Here is a 17,607-nt window from a genome sequence, read left to right as displayed (position 1 = left end):
CACAAATAGAAATACTACTCATGCAGACTGGACGTTTCCAGTTACTAGTATTTCCCAACAACAAATACGGCTAGTTCAACTCCAATAACAACTTATAAAAAAATTTATGTATTTAAGAAAAAAATATCAATGAGTACACATCCAACATTAAATCGGTTTAGTGTAAAGACGTCATAAACAGTCAGAGAAAAACATATGACCTTGTGCAATGCCAAGATACATAACAGATTGTAGATCCATGAAAGTGTATATGTATATTACAATAATAGTTATAGTTTGCTTTTAATTCACTGATAACAAAATCAATATTAATACCAATAAAACATTATTCAAGGATCTAATTACAGTGTTGAATTGGTAACACTTTAGAATAATTTTATTAAAGGATCAATAAGTTTACTCAATTGGAATCCGCTTGTATTACGCTACACTCAAAAACTATGAACAAAGTGTAGCATTCAGCAGAGAACAAGCTAATTAGTTTGCCAGGATCGTTTCTAAATTCCCGGGCACGGTATAAAACAACATCTCCGTAAATATGAGGATGTGCTATCCCGTTTGAAATAAGCTTTCTAGAGGCACAACCAAACTTCAAAACCAAATATTTATGTCTGTGGAAGAATTTAGTAAAGGCTTTAAGTAAATTGTGGTAACGAAATCCCTGGCTTAACAATTTACCAGTAATGCATGATAGATTATATTCAATAATATCGAAAACGTCAAAACAGACAGGAACATAGCGAACGAGCTGTGAAATATAAACACCGTAAGATGGTGCCAAAGGAACATTACCAAAAAAGGGAAAATTAACAATAGGGAACGAAAAAAATACCAAACAGACAAACATCAGTACATATGACACAACATAGAAAACTAAAGACTTAACAACACGAAAACCGCCAAAAACTTGGGGTGATCTCAGGTGCTCCGGAAGGATAAGCAGATCCTGCTTCAAGTGTGGCACCCGTCGTGTTGCTCATGTTATAACAAACCCGGTAAATAGTCTAATTCAATATGTCACATTCGTAGTGAATAGGGAAACGGATTATAGTTACGACATAAGTAACATATCCTTTATCATCTGTGAAACGCTTATTCCATATAACGATCAACCAACTCGTGATGTTGTCTGTAAAATTTACGAAGAAATGATTTCAACTTCACCATTTGGAACTATTGCTTTAATAGCTTGTGATCAGCAATCCTCTATCAAGGAATTATTCTATAGTATGGTAGCAACGATATTCAGAAATATGCAATGGGAAATATGAAGAGTTCCTTCAATTTTAACAATTTTAGGTCATGCTTTGATAGAATCGTGTCAATGGTGTTACCAATTTAAAGCATAGATTTAGCTACTAGATATTATTGTTTAACATCAAACAACTGTTCCAATTTGTTAATTAGGTTAAAATTACGACTTGTTGGCATTATTCATATAGCTGTGCATTCTATTCAAAAATAATTTCAGAATACATTGTCGTAAAAAAGTTGGCTGTCCTAATCATGGCCGTTGTAAATACTAAAATATGCACTTAAAATGAATATATGTGAATTGTGTAAGATTGAATGATAAAGATATACCTAATACTTCGTACACGACCTCAAAAAACACTTATATTTATGAATGAAAATAAATAAAATGTCGCATTTTTATATAGTAAGTACTAACACCACTGACCCTTCAGTAACTCCAATGACACAATAGTATCACCATTGACATCACATTTCAAATTTTACCTTTGTTAAGTTCTGAACACAGAGCCAAGAACACCGAGCAAAAGAAAAAGATAAAAAATAATTCTTAGGCTAAAATATCTCAAATTATATTATACAAATATAGCACTTGTATGAGGTCGATACAAGGATATATTGACCTGAAAGAAGTATATTGACTGAGGACATCTTATGTATTTGAAGACTTTTTTTCGTCAAATAATCAATCACAGATAACATTTGTTTCAAAACATTAAACAATATCCAGAAATTCATTACATGACGTCACAAAGTATATCGGTTTTTAGATATTCTAAAAATAATAGAATTTATGTAATATATATACATAAATTCGGTTATTCTAGTGGAAAGTTTTAATATCGTCCGTTGCAGTGCTCTCCTTTATAAATGCATATATAGTCGATAAGCTGTATAGTGGTGACGTCAATTTGACGTTAGCGTTCTTTTCAACTTTGAGCTGCAAGTGAACAAACGTGTAATTACAATACAGAGAGAAGTATTTTGAAAATACCCACCCTCCCTCCACCATATATAGTTAAACCATGTAGTTTTGTTTGGGTACTGCTCTTTTGTTCTTTTTATTTTCAGGTACATGTATATACGAGTAGTTAGAGTTCCAGTATGAAAAATTCTCCTCCATTGATGATTTGCCATGTGATGTCAAAAATTGCAGTAGTCAGTTAGATGTTGGTTGTATAGAAACATTTGATCGTTAAAAAGTGAAAAATGTGTTTGGCAACTTCGCTGCGTGTGATAAACTACAGTTACAGTTGTCTATATTTTAGTGACATTAAAAGTACATTTTGTGGATCGCTGTATCCCAGGATCCAACAGCTAAGTTAGTTGATCGCTGTATCCCAGGATCATACATCTATCTATCTATCTATATATATCTATCTAGTATCTGTAGGTTGCCAGAGGTAACCAAAAAATGATCTATACATCTATGAATCTATACATCTATGAATCTATCTAGTTGAACAATTTATATCGTTGAATCTATATGTGTACATATTTAAATTTGTGTTAATAATAAAAAGCTTTGGTCAATACTGCCAATAAATCTTAGTTTTACAAGCCATCTCGAATAACCGTGCAATATGCTTTTTGCTATCCGCCGTTTTCTCTCTACCTTCGAAAATATAGTTTAACATGTGACTATCTCTAAACGAATCAAATTTGTTAAAATATACGAATTAATAATATAACATAACATCAATAACTAACAAGAATGTGTCCTCAGTACACGAATGCCCCACTCGCACTATCATTTTCCATGTTCAGTGGACCGTGAAATTGGGGTAAAAACTCTAATTTGGCATTAAAATTAGAAAGATCATATCATAGGGAACATGTGTACTAAGTTTGAAGTTGATTGGACTTCAACTTCATCAAAAACTACCTTGACCAAAAACTTTAACCTGAAGCGGGACAGACGGATGAACGGACGAACGGACGCACAGACCAGAAAACATAACGCCCCTCTACTATCGTAGGTGGGGCATAAAAATGTCAATAGTGTTACTAAATAGTGTCATTGGTGTTACCAGCATACATCAGTTTGTGAAAACTTTGTACATGTAATACATGATATTGTTAAAACATTGTTAAATAAGTATTGTTTTTCGTAAATAATATGATGTTTCGCTTGTTAAGCATGAAAGAAACACAAAATAATGCTGATTGTCATGATATATTCAGTGGTGTTACTAAACTGTTCAACGGTGTTATTTTATCAAAATGGTCTCACCATTGACAGTAACACCAATGATTTAAGGTGTATTTTAAGATTTAGTTACGAAATAAGTGCTCCATTCCCCTATTCTATATGCTGTTCCTGGTGCATGTTTCTATAATCAATATATTTCATAATTCAAAGTTCAGGAAATGTTTTCAAAAAAAGATTTGTATAAGGGTACACCATGGACACTATTTTCAATTATGATATAGCTTTTACTTACTTTTAAGATTTTTTCACTAAATTTTCAACATACATTATTGTAATTGTTTGGGTTTTTTGCAAAACATGCTTACAGGTAATATTGCTAAGGGAGAAACTATTGTAAATGCCCAAATCTTGCGATAACTCTTATCCTACTAATTTGTCCTTTGGTTTCACCATTGACTTAAAAAATGTAACATTTCCTTTTGGTGAAATTTGTTATTATAAAACCAACATACACCTCCTAAATCACTAAAAAAAAAGTTTGTATCAAAATGCAATAAAAAGTGACAAATCAAAAACCAAATCATATGAATAATAGTCCTATTTCAAGTCTGAAAGGATTTATAGTAAAACATAACCGTTAATTATGGCTATCTCCAAGGGTTTAAGAAAATATTAAGGATGTTTTTATAACATTTCATACTGTAAGTTAAACTGTATATTGTGTATCACAAAACATTCATATCTAACGATATGCAAGTGTTATTTTGATATATTTTCATAGCTGTGAATTAAAAAGACCCAATAACATAGTTTTGCATGTTTTTTTTTTTATAATGATCCCATATGAGACCGTAGCTACGGTTAGTAAATTTCATAGGGGGTTCATGACGCGCTAATGGTGACGTCATATATTAATGTAGTTGTGTTTCATTGTTTATTTTCCCACTAAACTAAGCAGAAAATGTCGAGCGTGCGATAAATTCGTTAAACGGGTAACTACTGACCCCCTACGGATGCATAGAGGGTAAATAAAATCCATAGGGGATTCGGCCTCCGGCCTCACCCCTTATGGGTTTTACAAACCCTCTATAAGATGCATCCGTAGGGGGTCAGTAACGAACCATATAACTTATAGTATAACGTAATCAATCTAATCAAAATATTGATCTCTGATGTAGTATAACGTAATAAGAGATCAATATTTTAATAAGATTGGCCCGAGGATATTGTATATATACTCTGTATGCTGGCGCTGTTTGGAATGTTGTTACATAGAAATGGAAAGTTAACAATTGGGAAGCTGAAATCATCTCTTCCATAGTAAAGTTTTCCTAAGTGATATTCAAGGAAGTTATGCGTAGTTTGCGCTCACAATTGTGTATATAGTTTTCATTAACCAGATAAACAGTCATGAATAAAACTAAACTAAGCTAAAATGTCCTAACGGCGTATTATATCACTCGAAAAAAAAAGATCTACACTCGAAAAAAGTGGACCGATTCACTCGAAAAAACACTAGGCTTAAGCTCAGCCAAACACTATACTTCCGTGATATCGATATCCGCATAATATGTTTAACTGTTAACTTGATTGAAATGTTTATTTTAATAACAAATGTTATCGCTATTTTGTGCATTTTTCGTTTGATCTTTTTTTGTGATAATATTCATATCATGCTTCTCGCTTGAGATGGGAAAATTATCGCTAGAAACTAAGGAGGCACGTAGCGTTGCTAACGAAATTGACATTGAAATTGACAACGTCGTCATAGGTAAAATAGCGATAAACAGATTATCATCAACTCGATTGCTTTTCTCACTTTCGCTGTACCAGCTCAAGCGAGAAAATCAATCTCGTTGAGATGATCAACGATAAAATCAATCTCGTTGAGATTATCGTTGATCATCTCAACGAGATTGATTTTCTCGCTTGATCTGGTACAGCGAATTATCGTTGATCATCTCAACGAGATTGATTTTCTCGCTTGAGCTGGTACAGCGAAAGTGAGAAAAGCAATCGAGTTGAGATGACCAATGATAATCTGTTTATCGCTATTTTACCTATGACGACGTTGTCAATTTCATGTCAATTTGGTTAGCAACGCCACGTGGCCTCCTTAGTTTCTAGCAATAATTTTTCCATCTCAAGCGAGAAGTATGATATGAAAATTATCACAAAAAAAGATCAAAGGAAAAATGCACAAAATAGCGATAATCTATAATTATCACTAATTTCTGAGAAAGAAATTTCAATCCTTGTATAAAATTTATTTTGTGCTTTTTTATTTCAAAAGCAAATAAAAAGAAATTAACAACCTTAATGTCCCTCATTCTATTTATAAACTTCAAAAATAAACCACGCTCATAATCATGTGACATTAAATACCTTATATAACTATTGTTTGTTTCCGAGTACTATCAAGTGTACATTCATTGTCATGAGCAGTAAACCATACCGGAAGCTTGGAACTGATAATTCGCCTAAATCCTGCTGTTCGTGTTGCAAGAAAATACCTTTGTGTTGTAAAATAACAATGGTCGTATTAACAGTCGTAGTTTTAGCCGGTCTTGGACTTTTTGTTGGATTTGCTGCTTCAAACCCATTACATGCCTCATGCAGAGTTAATTGGTAAGATATAACTCTACTATTTTTAACTGACTAATTGTGACAACCTGTAACTTGTTTCTCTTTCAGTTTGATTTCTTTTAAAAAGTTAAATAACCATTTCAGAAGAAAAAAAGAGAGATAACTCGAATTCGTTTCGTTCAAAGAGGTTGCTGTGGGGATATTTCGTATCAAATAATTTATAAATATTCGGAAGACGATTGAAAGTTTAAAACATCATCTGTATACTATACCAAGTTTCTGTGCAATTTTAAAGTAAGTAGGGCCTATCTTTACCGACTACTCCGATGTATAGTGTGATTCGTGATTGATGAATGTCTTCCGCACTATTTTGGGGGATGCTCCTAGTTTTTGCAGATGACATTGTCTTATACTTTTCAACTCATTATTTGAAATTTCCCAAGAAACGCATCATAGAAAACAGGATTGAAATTTAGTTTTTGCGCCAGACACGAGTTTCATCTACAGAAGACTCATCAGTGACGCTCGAAAAAAAAGGTTTAAAATGCCAAATTAAATACGAAGTTGAAGAACATTGTGGACCAAAACTTCCTAAAAGTTTTGCCAAATACAGCTACGGTAATTCTAATCTATTCATAAGGTAGAAAAGCTTTAGTATTTAAAAAATTCAAAGTTTTGTAAACGGTTCATAAATAAACTCATTAACTTATAATTATGATCGACCGTATCAATGACAATTTTAAGCTTTTTAGTGTCTCATAAGTCGTTTTTATGGCTGGATATTGATTGTTTTATGTGTATATATTTATATAATGTTGTTTATATTTATGTCAATCAATATGTGAAACTTTAATAAACTATTTACTTACTTACTTACATGTCAACATAGAAGTTGACTACTCAGATTACCGGGCTGGTGATACCCTGGGGGAATTAAAACTTACCGGGCTGGTGATACCCTGGGGGAATTAAAACTTACCGGGCTGGTGATACCCTGGGGGAATTAAAACTTACCGGGCTAGTGATAGTACCCTGGGGGAATTAAAACTCCACCAGCGATTGCATCGACCAATTGGTTGTAATTAAACTTAGATAAACTTAGTATTTGCGTCAGTCGCGGGTTTCATAACTAATTGTACAAAAGCTGAAAAGCTTGCTCTACCAGAGTACTTGATTTGACTTCGGAATATGAGATTTGGGATTCAAATTAATGAGTTGTTGTTTGGGTTTTTTTTTGCATATCGTCGAAGATGCAATTGATCAATGTAAGCGATACATGCTCTTTACAGCCTCTAGTTTTTTTTGCCCCATTCATAGGCATTATGTTTTCTGGTCTGTGCGGCCGTCTGTTCGTTCGTCTGTCCCGCTTCAGATTAAAGTTTTTGGTCGAGGTAGTTTTTGATGAAGTTGAAGTCCAACCAACTTTGAAACTGAGTACACATGTTCCCTATGATATGATCTTTCTAATTTAATGCCAAATTAGAGATTTCCCCCATTTTCACGGTCCACTGAACATAGAAAATGATAGTACGGATGGGGCATCCGTGTACTTGGGACACATTCTTGTTTTATTATGTTTTTATCACTCACATTGCTTATGAATCTTTTTTAGGATGTTTCCCTCCATGACGTGTAGTAATGTAAAAACAAAACTGAAAAACCAAATAGCACTATGGAATGGACCAGACAACTGTAAGAACGGAGGCGAAAAATGTCTATACAAAGTAAGAATTAAATAATGAGGATGTAGCTACCAAGAGGGCAGTCAAAATTTATATGGAAAGACATAGCCTCTACTAATGATTTGATAATAGGCAATGCAAGCCTTACATATCGTATCATCTAGCTCACATGTACTTTATTTTCAGAAGCTGCATGTACTTAAAAATTGAAAGTTAACAATGGGAAAGTTATAATCATATTAAGTTCTCAAACGATTTTTTAATTTGCCATTTTCTAGATGTCAGTCCAAATATACATACTTATATGTATCTACAATATCCTTTCTTTCTTTTAAGATTAGCAGACTTGTTGCAATAATGTAGTCTTCAAATTTAAACTTATTTATTGAGAGACCATTTCATAATTAGCGGGTCCTGAAGTTGGAGTACAACAGTGTGAGCGATTCATTACTAGTACTATTTTACATGGGTTCTAACGTCACTTTATAAATAAAACTATGTCAATTGAAGACTGGTAATGTGAGGCTTTTTAATGTATTTATCTCCAGTCAGATTTCAAAGTGTTACTAAAGCTTGCCTCTTTTGATGTTTTAATGGTTTTAAAGACAATATTATATTCTTAACTACTTATTATTTTTGTAAATGTAAATTGTGTGTAAAATTATTGTTTTATTTACAGTTCGTTAGTGAATCCACCAATACCTTAAAAGCCATACATGAAACTCCAAGCAAACATTATAAAGATGACTTGACCTTTACCTTTAGTGACGCAGGGATGAATTGTAAAACAGAGGTACTATGTAATGTTTACTTTTATGTTTTACCTTTAGTGATGCAGGGATGAATTGTAAAACTGAGGTACTATGTAATGTTTACTTTTATGTTTTACCTTTAGTGATGCAAGGATGAATTGTAAAACTGAGGTACTATGGGATGTTTTAATACTTTAACTTGTAATCAGTAATACGACAGGTTTCAAAAAAGAATTGTAAAACTGAGGTAATGTTTACTTTTATCTTTTACCTTTAAATAGTGATGCAGGGATAAATTGTAAAACTGAGGTACTATATAATGTTTACTTTAATATGTAATCAGTACTATGACAAATATTCAAAACAAAATGTACGATTTGCAATAACACTAAACCGATAAATATTTTGAACCAATACCAACAGATAACTAGTAATTTATTATAGAGGAGCTTCTATCTAACTTTTTGTCACTATTACTGGTTAAATAGTTCTTGCTTATCCTAACATGTTTTCTATCCACTTCAGGGTTACTCTACGTCAGAAACTTGGTATGCAGTACTGGACTATGGAACAAACTATTGTAATCTACACAACTTAATCACAGGTAAATAATTAAAGATTCATAGATTGTACAATTTTCTCATAAATGGTCAATTAATAGCTTGTATCAGACATGTAATGGTTTACTTTTATAAATTGTGACTTGGATTGAGAGTTGTCTCATTGGCTCTCAAACCACATCTTCATATATCTATGTAAATGAATTAAAACACTTTATAGTTTTCAAGATTAGTTCAAAATTTTCATACAGCGATGCGACAATGCATAGAAACAAGGAAGCTATTAACATAAGACGATGTGGCATTATTGTTAAAGAGACAACTTTCAACCAGAGACCAATTGACACACTAGTTATCAGCAGAGTTCACTGTAAACGTTTCATTCCAAAAGCCAAGCTCTACATTGCCACAAGTTTAGATGAGTTGTATATTTATATATGATACTGCCTGCTAATAAAACACACTAGTCTTATCAAAATTAGCCTAATGGAAAACACTGTCAAAAAGATATGAAATCTGATACTAGTAGTTGGTGACTACTCGATTTAGAGGTGATTTCACTACCGTTTGTGTTGTTAAATAACTGGGCAGTAACTTCTTCATTGAACAAAAAGGAAAACGTTACAATCAATATATAAATTTTATCACACAGACTGAATCCCTCAAAGAAGTATTTTGTTAAGAAGCAATACTTAGAATATAACTACTCATATAAACATTTGTTTTAGAATAATACGAAAATATTGAAATGCAATTTGTGGTTCTGATGTTACCAGGTTTTAGCATTTAATAATTCTTTCTATTGTAGGTTCTGGATTAAGTAACATCACAGGTTATGCAGAATCGACCAGTAACTCCCAATGTACTCAGTACTCAAGTGCTGATTGTATGAAATACTGAGTGAGCTACACATCAGGAGTACTATCTGTGATCAAATTTCATTGCTCAATACTCAATAATTTTCCTAAAAATTTAATCTTTACAACCCGACCATATTTTTTTTTATTACTTCTTAACAATGATTAGATTATCTGTCGACGTTCCATGTTCTAAGTGTACTATAATAAACAACTCTTTTAAGTTGATCTCTTCTAGAATCTCGCACTGTTTTTAATATGCAAATTCTCCTCTTCTGTTTGTAATTGTTGTTTAATACATTTATGCGGTTTTTATATAGTCGTAAGGATTCAATTAATTTTGAACTGAAGTTGCAAGCGAAGACACAACAAAACTGTGTAAAATGATCTTTATATAGTAAGGAGATGCATCACAGTGTTAGCTCTCGCGAGAACTTGGTGTCAACTACATTATAACATTGTAAACGAGTTCGAGATATGCAACACAATTTCTGTATTGTAATTGACTGTAAATATTTGAATTCTTCAATTATTTGTTATTAATATCGTTCGATAATGTTACACAAAGTCATACATTTAAAGTACAGTTTGTTAAAATTTCTCATATTTTGTATTTAAATTCATTTTTGTTATCACTTTTTAAAAAAATAATGTATTAATAAAAGTTAACGAAAGCAACAACAAAACATGTGTTCTTATAGAATTAAGATTTAGTATGAATGCCGATGAGACAACTCCCTATCGAAGTCACATTGTATAAAAAGTTAACAAGTATAATACAAATATAGGTTGAATACGGCCTTCAACACGAAGCCATGGTTCACACCGAAGAGCAAGCTATAAAAGGTCCATATGCTCTGATTTGAAAGGGGGAAATATTGCTTTTGTAAACAAACATGAAAAATTCTAACATCATTCATCAATAAAATTAGACCTAAATGTCCGATAACCTGACAATATACAGAATCTCCATAGCGAACAAAAATGTTATCTAGTAAAAATTCAAGTCGGATATAGTGTCGAAGCATTTTAAAATGTCCTGTACCAAGTCAGGAATATGGCCAATTATAGTTCGTTTCTGTGTGTGTTACATTTTAACGTTGTGTTTCCGTTGTGTCGGTTGTTTTCTCTTATTTTTGAGTGTGAATTCACATTACTATAAGACGTGTCACGGTACTTATCTATCCCTAATTCATGTATTGGTTTTGATGGTATCGGGATCGTTCGCCCTGATTACATTTTCGCACTGAGTTTGTTCGCCCTGATAGTCCGTTCGCCCTGGGTTCGTTCACCCTATATTCATTTATGATATGTATATGTTACATCAATGGACGAAATATATATATATATATTAAAATTTATGCGTATCTATTAAAAGTTAAATACAGAATATTTGCCAAATTTATATTAATTAAATAAAAATTCTTGGCTGCATTCTTACACTTTATTTTATAATTACTTTTAAAAAGGATTTGTATAGTATACAAATCCTTGCTTTTAATTACTGTTGATTGAATTTTGATTGCTGAAATTAACAGAAAGTTCAAACTTATATTTCCTAGTAACGTAATTACATACAGATACAAACTTAGTCCTCAATACCTTGAAGTCACAATATCTTGTAGTCCTGAAATGTACTGAAACTTATAACATAGTATAGCAGCTAGCTTTAGACAAGTTAACATGAAACATCGTAAATATTCGGCGAAATTGTAGACTGACTGCAACACATTCAATTATATACACACAACGCAACACTATACTAAAAAATAAAATCAGGGCGAACGGACTCGGGGCAAACAGACATTAGGGCGAACCAGAATCAGGGCGAACGGACCCGGATTCTGTATTGATGTTATATTTGTTATTCTCATAGGATTTTGTCTTATGCTTAGTCCGTTTCTGTGTGTGTTACATTTTAATGTTGTGTCGTTGTTCTCTTATATTTAATGCGTTTCCCTCAGTTTTAGTTTGTTACCCCGATCTTGTTTTTTGTCCATGGATTTATGAGTTTTGAACAGCGGTATACTACTGTTGCCTTTATTTGACATAGTTCTTTTGTTAAAGTCGATTTAACGTACAGAAAGTACATAAAGTACGTAAAATGCACACTTCAGATCTACTATAGCATTTCCAATTTATGTTGGAGGTGTGAAACTTAATGTATTAGGAGAAGATTTTATTTCAAAATATCGATGTCAATGGAATTTCGACTTGGGATCACTGGGATATTAACATATTTACAGCTCCGCTTGAGCAAGAGAGTGTCGATGTGTAATCTAGTCGTATAAAGCAATGGAAACCATAGACATTCATGCGAGACATGAAATAATTGTTAAAGCTGTAAGCTCATTAGAAAAATTTATGCTGAAGATAATTCAGAATTATTTATAATTTTGTGCCCTGATTGTAATTTCATTTCGAAGCATATATTTGCCATTGGAAGAGTTTTAGTGAATGCATCACGTTCGCATATAAATTCGAGGATCCTGAACCCTTGTGATACCGACATTATATTTTACAAAGGAACTCGCATGTTATTGATGTGTTTCCCTCGGTTTTAGTTTGTAACCCGGATTTGGTTTTGTTTTAATCGAATTATGACTTTCGAACAGCGGTATAGGTGGCACGGTAGTATTTCCTTGCCCATAAGGGATAATGATAGCCTTTTTAGAATTTTCACCACTTTCTAACACTGCAAAAAATTCTACATTCACAGTTAACTGAAGTACTTTCATTTTACTATTCAGAAATGAATATGAATGTGTATCATGACCGTTTACTTTTTTGCTATTTTCAAAAATCTAAGGCCACTAGTGTTTTAGTACTTTTATCATGCAGTGAATACACAATTTAAAAAAAAAAAATCTCAAAAATTCATTTTCATCAGTTTTTTAAATTATTTCATATTTTTCTACACCTGATTCATCCCTCAGTTTGGGAAAGTGTGTTCAGTTGATACTGCATTTTATGTCCAATCACACTGTTCAGATACATTGACTTAGGTAGGGTACAACCTAAATTCTGGAATGCAAATACTGCCGTGCCACCTATACTGGATTGTTTGTTTCAGCTCTTGAAAATTGTAAGTAACCTTGGATTGATGGAGGAAGGGACTGTTTATAATGTTCAGGAAATGGACACGGATCCACAACTCATTCCACAGTATAACAGTATATGGTGGAAATGTATAGTGATAGAAGAGAAAACCTCGCTGAGAGTGAAAGCGAGAGCTTTAATAGGGCGATCCTGCTGAAGTATGGAGATACGTTATATGATTCGACAGGAGAGCCAGGTATGACAGTATGACAACAATTGGTATGCATAATATCAAATTGATAGAAGAAATTCAAGTAAAGGACCTCCAAGACAAACACCTCTTTTTAAACGTCAGGCTATATATGATGAAATTTAGAAATTGGAGGATAAGAAACTTATTGAAAAGTCCAATAGCCCCTGTTCTACAAGTATTAGTGCAAAAGAAATATCTTTCGTGGCGGCTGTGTGTTGATTACAGGAAATTGAACGATAAGACGATCAAAGATTCCTATCCGATCCCTAGAATAGAGAATAATATAGACGCACTCAGTGGAGCCAAGTGGATGTCAGTTTTTTTATCAGGTGCATATGAATCCATACAAAAAAGGGACAAGGAAAAAACTCCATTTACTACGCTCAGAGATGGTATATATCAATATGTTACGATGCCATTTTGATTGTGCAACGCAGGAGCTAGGTGTCAAAGAATTATTGAGACAGCAATGCGAGGATTGCAGTAACATGTTCTAGTTTTATACCTAGATGAAATAATAGTGTTTAGTGAAACATTTGATGAACATTTGATTAATTTGTAGAAAGTCTTACAGAGGTTATCAGATGCCGGATTAAAACTCAAGGCTGCAAAGTGTAGTTTTTGTCGAGCCTGCAACTTTTGTTGCAGAAAGCTTGACATAGGGATAGTGATCCGGCGGCGGTGTTAGCTCACTTTTTAAAAGCTATATATTTTAGAAGGTGGAAGCCCTGGATGCTTCATATTTTGTATATAGATGCCTCATGTTACGAAGTTTCCGTCAGTCACATGTCCAATGTCCTTGACCTCATTTTCATGGTTCAGTGACCACTTGAAAAAAAAGTTCAGAAATTTTGTAACGTTGAATTCTCTCTTATTTTAAGTAATAGGATAACTATATTTGGTATGTGCGTACCTTGCAAGGTCCTCATGCCCGTCAGACAGTTTTCACTTGACCTCGACCTCATTTCATGGATCAGTGAACAAGGTTAAGTTTTGGTGGTCAAGTCCATATCTCAGATATTATAAGCAATAGGGCTAGTATATTTGGTGTATGGAAGGACTGGAAGGTGTACATGTCCAACTGGCAGGTGTCATTTGACCTTGACCTCATTTTCATGGTTCAGTGGTTATAGTTAAGTTTTTGTGTTTTGGTCTGTTTTTCTCATACTTTATGCAATAGGTCTACTATATTTGTTGTATGGAATGATTGTAAGGTGTACTAGATGTCTAGCGGGCAGAGGTCATCTGACCTTGACCTCATTTTCATGGTTCAGTGGTCAAAGTTAAGTTTTAAGTTTTGATCTTTTGATCTAATATTATATGCCAAAGGTCAACTATATTTGGTGTATGGAAATATATTATGATCTATATGTCAGTCCCGCAGGTTTTATTTGACCTTGACCTCAATTGCACGGTTCATTGGACAGTGTTAAGTTTTTGTGTTTTGGTCTATTTTTCTTAAACTATAAGTAATAGGTCAACTAAATTTGTTGTATGGAAGCATTGTTAGCTGTACATGTCTGCCTGGCATGGTTCATCTGACCTTGACCTCATTTTTATGGTTCATTGGTCTTTGTTTAACTATCTTGTTTAATGTTAAGTTTATGTGACAGTTGTTATAACGCTTTATACTTAGGACTATCAACATAATATCAATGATTAGTAAAGAAGGCGAGACATTTCAGTGTGTGCACTCTTGTTTAAACACGAGGTAAAGTATCTCGGACTTATTCCGTCAACAGAAGGGGTGCGGCCGAATCCTTCTAAGGTACGGGCAATATTCAAGGTTGAGTCCCCGCAAAATGTTTCCGAATTAAGATCTTTCATTCAATTGGTTTCTTATTACAGAAGATTTATCAAGAATTTTTCGAAAATTGCTAAGTGTCTTTTTTATTTAACGCAGTTAAAAGCTCCCTGTGAATGGACAAGCGATTGTGAACAAACGTCCGGTTACTTGCAAGCTGCCCTATACTTACATATCCAGAAATCGACGGAGAAGAGTTTATATTAGATACAGATGTGAGTCATTTTGGAATTGGAGCAGTTTTGTCTCAAGTTCGAGAAGGACATAAAGGTGTGATAGGAAACGCAAGCAGATCTTAAAATAAACCTGAAAGGAATAGTTGTGTACCACGAAAATAACTTTTAGCAGTAGTTTATTTCATTAAATATTTTAGATTTTATTCGTTAGTGATATTGTTTTTCTGGAAAAAGAATTCCAAAGTCCTGGAAAGGGGAAATTGTAGCATACTTTTATCATTATACATCCGGTCGGAGCACCAGTAGTCCGCCAATGGATATGACCAGGACTTATATATAAAGTCGGGAAGACGGAACCTTAGAGGAGGAGAATTGGATTAATTTAATGACAGTTCACTGCGCTTTGTTATAAGCAGAAACAATTTGTGAGTTTTTATTTCTTAAATAAGTGACATTCAATAGTGAAATGGATACTAGACTCTAGTCGGGAATAAGTGCCTAATTACCATTCAAAATATTTGATGTATATTGTGATTTACCTGATTTGATGTATATTGTGATTTACCTGATTTGATGTATATTGTGATTTACCTGATTTGATGTATATTGTGATTTACCTGATTTGATGTATATTGTGATTTACCTGATTTGATGTATAATGTGATTTACCTGATTTGATGTATATCTTCTAAAAGATACAAATACTTTCAGTCATATAACATAAAACTACTCCCTGGCTATTATTACTAAAGGTGTACAAGATGCAGGTACAGAAATTCAGAAAGAACCTTTCCACTGGAGATCTGTGTCCAAGTAAAATTACTACAAGATCATATACGCTAGATAGGGAAAGCGCTATTCAGAAAAAAATTAACGCATGTCAAAAAGAACATATCAGATTTGAACTAAAACCAGGTAAAATTTTTGTAATAGAACTAAGCACGGGAGCATATGAAACGGTGAAAAATGGAATACTAAGCATTTTACAAAGACCCGAAATAACCGAGACCTTAGTAACCTTACCAATCCAGGATGGAATAGAAAAATCAAGGTTAACTGTGGATTCATGCTATAAAGTGTATAACAAAAAACTGAACGGAGATGCTGGTAGTCTATTAAAATTTACAATCAACTTGTATCATACAACCTGTAAAATCAATGTAAATGGAAGCAGGATTGATATTTTTATCAACAATATATTTGACCAAATTTGTGAGAAATTGAGAACTAAATATAGAGACATCAACATTCTTAACAACAGCATTCAATCATATTTATCTCAGCTAAAAAGTTCCTCCTCAAATAACATACATAGAGCTATAAAACAGGAAGAGAATAAAAATGAAAATAAAGTAAAGGAAATAATCTGTGAAGAGGAATATGTTTCCCCACTTAAAGTAAAGGAAATAAACAATGCTGATACAAACCAAGCTATGCTGGAAACGATTAAGAATAATCAAAATATAAAGGAAAGAAACAAGGCAAGTAGTTCTCCGTTGAAAACAGATACAAATAATACACCTGACAATTTTATGTGTCCATGTTGCAACAAATACGTAGAGGAGGGAATAGGATGTGATAGATGTGATTATTGCCAAATTATTTTATTTTATTTTATAATTACTGCAATATTTGAATAAAGTGAATATAAGACATATATATTTTAAAGGAAATATCTTCACAGTTAACATCCCTAACCACCTTATTTAAAAAAAATTTTTTTTTTATCTTTTATAGTTTTAAATCACCAAATCCATTAGGTATTTTACATTAGTATGAAATTGCTACTTAATATATTACAACGGATTTAATCAGTTTTTAGCACATTTGATCATATTTTACTTAATTTTATCGCTTAACAATAAATGGTTTACTTTTATTCTAGACTTATATAAAGCAATAATAACAGATTTTTAACATAAACATGAGATAATATAGTTTTAAAAAAACACCACCCAAGTCCCTGTATATATGCCATGTAAAAAAAAACCATCAACTTTCTTTCTTTTATATGCATGTGCTGTACATATTTTTAATGTGTTTACAAATTTTAATAAGACATTAAGGGTATATACTCCATTCGGAGGTGCTCCTACTTAAAGGAGGCTAATACACAGAAGAAGAAGTATATTGTGATTTACCTGATTTGATGTATATTGTGATTTACCTGATTTGTAATGGAACATTTTAGCTAGTTAGTACCAAGTATTTGTTTGTTTGTACTCTGCTTTGCCCTTAAAGGTTCGCGTTACACTACATGTAAATAACTTGTATGCACGCACAGTTTGTCTCTTATAGGCAAAAATGAGGTTACTATGTTATGCCCTTACCAATTCATACTATCTAGACTATTATGTTGTTGCATGCCTTTGTGTTTAGATGTCAAAGCATTCGGCTGTTAATGGTTAATGTGGTCTGCTGTACTGTTATATATTTTTAAAACCCCTATCATCCTTGTTGTGTATTGTTTACTCTAATTAATGTTAACTCAA

At 32.9% G+C, this 17,607-nt stretch overlaps 1 protein-coding gene across 1 annotated transcript; it reads left to right on the top strand.

The window, feature by feature from the left end:
• Positions 1 to 5,734: 5,734 nt before the first annotated feature.
• On the top strand, positions 5,735 to 10,529 carry LOC139513805 (uncharacterized). The gene is made up of 5 exons (XM_071302621.1): positions 5,735 to 6,034; positions 7,605 to 7,716; positions 8,354 to 8,467; positions 8,952 to 9,030; positions 9,795 to 10,529. The coding sequence occupies exons 1-5, from the start codon at positions 5,844 to 5,846 to the stop codon at positions 9,884 to 9,886; spliced, it is 588 nt and encodes a 195-aa protein (XP_071158722.1). The 5' UTR covers positions 5,735 to 5,843; the 3' UTR covers positions 9,887 to 10,529.
• The last annotated feature ends 7,078 nt before the right edge of the window (positions 10,530 to 17,607 follow it).

The sequence above is a fragment of the Mytilus edulis genome, chromosome 2, assembly GCF_963676685.1.
Source record: "Mytilus edulis chromosome 2, xbMytEdul2.2, whole genome shotgun sequence".
Classification (NCBI taxonomy): domain Eukaryota; kingdom Metazoa; phylum Mollusca; class Bivalvia; order Mytilida; family Mytilidae; genus Mytilus; species Mytilus edulis.
Note: the sequence above shows the minus strand (reverse complement) of the source record. Positions and strands in the feature narration are given on the sequence as shown.